The sequence below is a fragment of the Argiope bruennichi genome, chromosome 11 (assembly GCF_947563725.1).
Source record: "Argiope bruennichi chromosome 11, qqArgBrue1.1, whole genome shotgun sequence".
Lineage (NCBI taxonomy): Eukaryota > Metazoa > Arthropoda > Arachnida > Araneae > Araneidae > Argiope > Argiope bruennichi.
Genome location: NC_079161.1, coordinates 40,939,423 through 40,947,694, shown reverse-complemented (window position 1 = coordinate 40,947,694; position 8,272 = coordinate 40,939,423). Strand labels below are relative to the sequence as shown.

Sequence of the window (8,272 nt, the reverse complement as noted above, 5' to 3'; positions counted from 1 at the left end):
GTGGTTCCATTGATTTTCAACGGAATTCCAATGCAGCCAATGAGAAAATATCCTTGGATTGTAAGTACGAATTGAAATTTTTTGTATAAATAAACGACATTAAAAGAATCTACATTTTTCATATTTTGTGCAACTCTCTTCCATCATGTGATTCAAAACAACTTGAAGTCAATGTGTGAAAGCGGAATATATTTTAAGTGAGTTATGATGTAAAAATTAAGATTTTGCAGTTATTTTTAGTTTATAGGATATATTTTAATTTCTTTACTTTTGCAATACGAATCACAGAATTGATTATTTATTTTCTGGACATTCTCAAATGTTTGCATATTTTTGGACCGATTTAAATGAAATATACAAAGTATCAACTATAATAGTGGCTCAGTAATCAATTTTTAAACTATTAGATAGAGTCATATACACCACGGTGAAAAATTTGTCTAATTAATGTAAAAAATTTTAATTTGTGCAGTTTGAGTTAATAAATGTATTTCTAAAAGAATTTAAAATTCTATGTTCTTATATAATCTTCCAAACCTATTTCGTAAAATATCCTGGATTTATTAAATAAAAACAAGCTTTTATTCTTCAGAAATTGAAATTCATTGAACTGTGAAACCTTGAATTTCATTATTTTAGATCAATCAACGATTACTTTGTGACACATTGCGCTTTGAATGATAGAGTTCCCAAAGCAGTCAGTGAAACGATCTATATTCGATTAACATGGTGATATTCAAAGTTTCATAACTCGGTCAGTTTGAGTCATCAGTGGAAATCTCTTGTTTCTTTCTTTAATTAATATGTTTAAGATATTTTACTAAATTAATAAATTTGGGAATTTATAAAATACCGAAATATCGGGATTTTTTTTTTCAAAATAATATTTATTGATTCAAATAATATAAAATATAAATATTTCCGACATTTAGAGTATTTTTCCAGTTGGCACATTAAATAACTATCCTTACCATACACATGTTGTATATTAAGTCAATTAGAATTCCTCTTCTTTTAAAAATCTAATCCACGTGTCCTCTAATTTAATGTGACGCAGTGGAAGTTAACTCCCTAAAACTTTTTCACATACTCTCTAAGAAAGATGTAATTCCTCTCCCCCGCATAAAATTTTGGATTTTAGGCAAGACCATGATCAGGGTCAAACAGTCACGAAATATATATATACGTGCTGTGAATCTAATGTTTTTACTGCATGAATGAACCTAGCTTCCTGCTTTTTGGCGATAATTGACATCATACGCCTAATACGTAAGTACTCTAAAATCAAACACGCCTTTGGAAAGCTGAAAATCAAAGGAAAAAGCCAGAAAGGAATCAAGCCAATCGAAATCAAAATTTGATATGGAATATCAATTTGAATCACAAATTCTCATGCCAAATTTTATTTATTTAAGATATTGAGTTTTTCTGTCATAGCGTTTATATGGATCCATAAAATACAGATATATTATATTATAATTAATTATAATAGCTAATAGTTCATGATTTTGACACCAATTAGCCAACACGTTTTTTCTTCGGAACCTGTGCATTCGTTTGTTTAATAATAAAAGTCAACATTCGTGATATTAATCGGAGGCAAATGCTACTGTGAATCAGGTGAGATGAAAATCTACCAACATATTTCTTTTCGAAACATGTATTCTCGTTTTACCAATAATAATGGCAACAGTTCGTGATTTTGATGCTAATTGGCAATAAACGCATACTGTGAATCAGACAGATTAAGAATGTGCCAACATATTCTTTGCCCTGGTTCAGCCAATAATATATACCAATAATTCATGATTTTAATTCTAATTGAAGGTAAACACATATTATGAATTAGGTAGAATAAAAATGTGCCAGTATGCTTTTTCACAAATGTTGTATTAGAGTCTATAGGTTAATAGCTAAAACCATGTGGTAAATTAGTTGTAAACAAAGAAATTTCTCTTTTTCACTACATATCATTACAGTAGTGATGAATTCTTAGCTTAGAAACATAAATGATTTTAGAAACAAACCTGTATTTTTACTTCGAAATTTAACTTATTAAAATTGAAAAATGAAAATTTTCATTCTTGGTTTTCTTTTGGGTGAAACAATGATTCATTTAGAATTTTTTATTCAAAATTTTTTTAATTATCTCTTTATATTTTTAATTTGATAAATAAACCTGAATTTTTTTTAGGTTTTAGTGGCAGCAGAAGGTACAGTCTGCTCTGGAGCCTTGATTTCATCAAATTTTGTTTTAACTGCAGCACACTGTGTTGTCACGTAAGTAGATGACAATTTATAGAAGAAATATATGGTTCGCCCAAATAAAAGTTGGTTGGTGGTGCTGCATTATTCTACTGAAAAAAACAATGAGATTTCACTGCATATTTTAGATGAAAATTGTCATAAAGCGGTTAATGCCGGTATGAATAAAATAGAAGCATCAGAAAAGTAGAATCGTGGAATGAATGTACGTGAGCATGCAATAATCCAGTTTTTTTTTTTTTTTTTTTTTTTTTTAACAAGATGCGAGTGAAATCGATGTTTATCGAGGACTTTGCATTGATCTGAGTATATCTGATGGAATTTTTCGGTGTTGTAGTGACGTTTATGCTATTAGTTAAGTAGGATGGACCAGTTTGTTGCAAGTTAATTGTACTCACAGGACACGAATTATTTCGATAAAATCAATTATGCCATCTAAAAACTGCACCATGTGATCCACTAGGACTGAAAATTTAACAGAAGCAACAATATAATTACATGTGATATGATGCTAGAACAACTATTAAAATTTGCAATCTTTCGATGTAGTCTTCAGCCTTCTGTTCAATCCGTTTACAGAGACGCGGAATTATTGGAATGTCTCAATCAATGTCATTTTTGTTAATGCTTCGGGTAGAACCATCCGTTTATATAAGAAGCTCGGCAGAAACTCAGCAGTGGTTCTTTCTTCTCTGGATCAAATCAAAGTCAGGTGAGCTCAAATATGGCGAGAGCAAATCCCAATTTCAGCCAGCAAAAAGACTTTTTCATGGATTGTGCCAATCTGATCTGGAGATTATTAAATAAATTGACCATTTTATCCAAAGATTCAGCAGAGCTGGTACTGATTCTTGTATTCCCATTCACAAATTATACATAAAGCTGATTACTAAATGGAAGGTCTATACTAATTATCTTTGTTGTAAATATACTATTGCCATTATTAAATTTTCAGTCGATAGAAAATATTATTTCGCTTAATAAATTGTGACGAGAATATTCCAATTTTTACACATTGAATGTGTTGAAAGGAAACCGTTGCGTTTTGACTATTCCATTTCGCATATATCGCAAATGACTGATTTACAGTAGATTTCTTCTGATGTATGCTGTCATCAACCAGAGAAGTTTCAAAATACTCTTAGAATTATAATCCCATTTTCATTCAAGCGCGCCTTAGAAGGTACTTCTTAGGATACCATTTCACTATAACCATGATATCTGACTTAATAAAGGTTATTGATATCAAATTTAAACCAAGTTGTATTTACAATAAAGCTATTATCTCTTCTTCGTTTTATACATTTATTTAACTTTTTCTATATAAGATATATTTTTCAATTCCTACTATTAGTTCACACTCTCCCTATATATATTTATATATCTTGTTCAATTTTTCAATCGTTAATAAAATACTTTTTATTCATCCACTCAAGTTTAAATACATTTTTTTTAATTGTAGTGGATGACACTTCATGTTAATACAGATTTTTCAAATATTAATTCATTAATTATTAAATTTAATTAATTTTTAATTCTTTAAATGGAGTTTTAGCAGTTTGTAATGAAAGTTGAAATCACCAGGCAGTAGCTCCATCGGTAAAATGCAAGGATTCCAGTATTTTTCACGTGAAGGTGAAGAATGAAAGTTCAATTCTTGCGAAAGTAGGAATTGACTTAAAAAAAATTCTTATATTAGTTGTTAAATAAAGAGGATGACATTTTACTATCGATTTATTTATTTTTTCATTATGCTAGGGTTTTGAACCCTTATACACTTTTTCGTTTTCGAGCATAAGATTCAATAGTATTTTCAGATATTAACGATCTATTATTCAATTGTTTTATTTAAATAATCCTTCCAAACATGTGCCGCCATCTGTTAGCGAATGTGTGAAAAGTTGATTTGGAAATAAATACTTAAAATAATGAATTTAAGTTTTGAAAACCAGAAGAAAGAAAACAATAAAAATTATGTTTTTCCTTTTTAGTACACTAATAATACTAATAAAAACGTTTTTCAAAAATTATTTTATCTTATCTTGAGCAATCATTTACTTTACTCATCATCGCTTATCTTGAGCAATCATTTACAACGGCATTTAGAGTTAAACTCTGGAGTTATTGTTTCTATCTCAAAAATGGTATAAATGTTTTAAAAAAATGTAGATTGCAATGTTGTAGGGCCTATATATATATATATATATATATATATATATATATATATATATATATATATATATATATATATATATATATATATATATATATATATATATATACACAAAAGTATTAGAATCAAGTTAATAGGAAAAACAAAAATCAAATAAAAATTAAACCAAAAAATTATTAAAAAAATATTAATATTACTGAAAATTACGTGTTTAATGGTATTAATTTTTATAAACAAGTCATGGGCATTCCAATGGGGACAGCTTTCTCAAGTGCTTTAGCTAATATTTTCCTGCATTACTACGAGAAAAAAATAATTAAATATAATTTAATAAACGGGTGGAGATATATTGTTGACCTACTTTTGATTAACTTCGACAATACTAATATTATTACTAATTGCTATCCAAAAGATTTAATTCTAAAAGATACAAATAAAAATCAACTTGAGGCTACCTTTCTGGATTTAAAAATCGAAATTGCTAATGATAAAACAATAGTTGGTATATACGATAAAAGGGATGATTTCAACTTTAAAATAACAAAACTATGTAACTACCATTCCAATCTAAACTCTAAAATTTTCAAAAATCTAATTTTCTCACAAGTTAACAGGATCAAAAGGGTTTGCAATAATAAAAATTCTTATATTGAAGCATCAAATATCCTCCTTAAAAATTTAATTAAAAATGATTTTCCTAGAAATTACTGTAATGTCAATTTTTTAATTAAACAAGGTATGGTTTGGGATTAATCCTTTGGCTTAAATTAAAATAGAACTTTACTTGCATATTGGATCACTCAATAGATGGCGCTGGGTGCCTACTTCTGTTTACGTAATTTACCGTTAACTTTTTTAAAAACAGGAAATCACAATCGATTGTTTAAAGTTTCCTTGACTGTTGGATGGTATGTGCTGGCCTTTTCGTTTTTAATTTTAATTTTAATGCTGTTTTTGTTTTTATTGTTATTGTTTTTATTGTATTTTTACTTTGTGGTTATTTTTTTCTAATTTGTTATTTTGTATTTCCTTTCTGTTAAAATGGTATATCTCTTGAGCATAATTTCAGGGGATTTTCGGGTCACGAGGAATCATTATTAGACTTATGTCTGTATGTCCTCACAGAAAAAATCCCTTTATTTGAATCCCTGCCTGAGGGTGACCCTTGAAAAAGTCTTCAGGCCGGATTCTTTTTTTAATATTTTTTTAATAATTTTTTGGTTTAATTTTTATTTGGATTTTTGTTTTTCCTATTAACTTGATTCTAATACTTTTGTATCAATTCATCTGTGTTTTAGAAGTAGCTGCAATTGCGCTCTCTAAATACTATGAAGTTCCTTTTTGGTTTTAGTTTAAATAGGTAATAAATTTTAGTTGCGATTTCGAAACTGTTTTGTTTCGTTTTCAAACCTTTTCTTACTTTAGATTGGTTGTATATATATATATATATATATATATATATATATATATATATATATATATATATATATATATATATATATATATATATATATATATATATATATATATATATATATATATATATTAGAAAGTTCTGGTAAATAAAATTTTGATGGAAAGAAAAACCTACCCTCCTTGTTTTAGTACTTTAGTTTTTTGCATAGCAATAAAACCGCACTTTTCTACTTGGCTTTATTTTTATTTTAGATATAATTTTCCACCGAATTGGAATTTTCAACCCATGAACATACCGTACGGGACGCCTTTATATCGTCTTAGAGAGCCGTATGAAATGATCGTCAAAATGCTCCCAGCAGGAAAAGGTCTAGGAGAATCAAATTTCACTGTATCCAAAATAATTCCCCACCCATATTATCCCATTCATGGGCAGTTTGTACCAGGAATGTACGACATTGCGCTCCTGCAGCTGAGCGAAGAAATACTCTGTGGGATTTCGTATCCTGTTCCGATTTGTTTGCATCGTCCGGGTATGCAGGATGCACTTGGAAAGATTTTCATTGCCGGTTTCGGACGCCAGAATGAAACTCAAATAGGTAAGTGTAATAACATCTTAATATTATTAGTCTCCAGCCATTTTATTTCTTTTATTCTATGCTGCAACATTTTTTTTTAATTTTTTTTACTCAGTTTTATTTAATTTGACCTATTTCATCTTAGTAAAGATGGAATTTAGCAATTCATTCTTTCCAATACTTCCCAATACATTCATTACTACCAAATTACAACTTAGCTGATGGCAGGATATGATGATAAGATTCATGAGTTATGGTTGATTCTCGCGTTCAGTAATTATTGAATAAAATAATGCGGTGGGGCTGCTACCTCTATTCAGATGACGGTCGTAAGGCTGTTATAATGCATTAATATTAAAACGGATAATAAAGAGTATCCATTTCAAATTCCGTTTCGACTCAATCATTCAAATTCCCAAGGTCAGCCATTCCCTATTCCAAAATTCCCAAGGTCAGTCATTCCCAATTCCAAAATTTCGTGGCGACTCAATCATTCAAATCCCCAAGATCAGCCGTTCCCTATTCCAAAATTCGCTATGTTGTGGGCACTTTCTAATGAAGTATTAAATTTTGAAGATATAATTTTGAAGTTTTATACAGTTCATATTTGCTCTTATTGGCAATGCACCATTTTTAAAAAGTATTCAGAAATCATTTATGAATTTCTCGATTATTTCAATTAAATCTTGATTTTGTAACGTGGTGATATCTGGTAGTATATCTGAGAAAAAATTGATTCCATAATATTTATAGTAATGAATTATAAATTGCATACTAAAAATAAATAATAATTCAAATAAAATCTATTTTAATAATTTGATAAAACTGTCTTTTAAAAACTGTTTTTATTAAAATTATTAAATATATTTTTGTAATTATGATTTGTGTATATATGTATGTAAATATGAGAAAAGAATATTAGTCATTTTAAAATTATGTGCGTATTTTTCAAAAAACTGTAAATGATTTATTGGCGGCCAATGAATTAGTGGCCCGCTTGTTTACCCGACGTAAACAGGAAGAGGCATAGGACATCTTAAGGACACAAATTGAATATCTCTGTAGAATTCTGTTGATCATTCGATAGCTAAAGGCTGCCCTTATGGAGAAAGGGAAAAAGGGAGCCTTAAAATTTACAGATGATTTTCCGGGATAACTAAGTTATAAGCCATTTTAGTTATCCCGGAAGACAACACGTAGTCCATATCGAATAGAAGTCTAAAGTAAATAGTTTATTTAAATTTTCTTGAAAAATGCTTAAGATAGCCTTTCATGTGTTAAAGTGATAAAATTATTTGCCAAATTTTCTGTTTTTATATGTTTTTTAGAGTCTACAAAGTAACTTGCATCCCAATATTTCTGGGGGGAAAATATCATTTTAACACATATATATATACTTATAATAAAGCTCAATGTGTGTGTGTGCGTGTCTTGACGTTCTGCAGGCCAAACTGTTTGACCTACAGCTACAAATTTTGGTACATGTATAACTTGGAGGTCGGAAATGTGCACTTGGGTTCCCTTTTTTGAATTTTTAATTAGAATTTTAATTATTAATTAAAAACTAACTTTCCCGAAAAAAAATCTTTTCCTTTCCCCACCGCCAAATGAGTAATGCTTCAGTTTTTTTCCCACTCTAATAAGGATAGGTTAAACATATTTTCGGCCGATTATTTCAAACGATTATGTTTATTTTCTTAGAGTTTGATGCATTTAAAATTAATCACTGTTAATTAATCGATCTTTCAGATTCATTCTGAAGTAATTTTGAATTAAAGTAAAACAGAATAAAGGAAATTAAAAATTTCTAATCTGCATACCGTTACCCCAATTAGAGTAG

General features: G+C 28.8%; 1 protein-coding gene across 1 annotated transcript; it reads left to right on the top strand.

The window, feature by feature from the left end:
* On the top strand, positions 1-7,774 carry LOC129956524 (melanization protease 1-like). The gene is made up of 4 exons (XM_056068447.1): positions 1-60; positions 2,195-2,280; positions 6,107-6,453; positions 7,761-7,774. Exons 1-4 carry the CDS (start codon positions 31-33, stop codon positions 7,772-7,774), a joined length of 477 nt encoding a protein of 158 aa, XP_055924422.1. The 5' UTR covers positions 1-30.
* Positions 7,775-8,272: the final 498 nt, after the last annotated feature.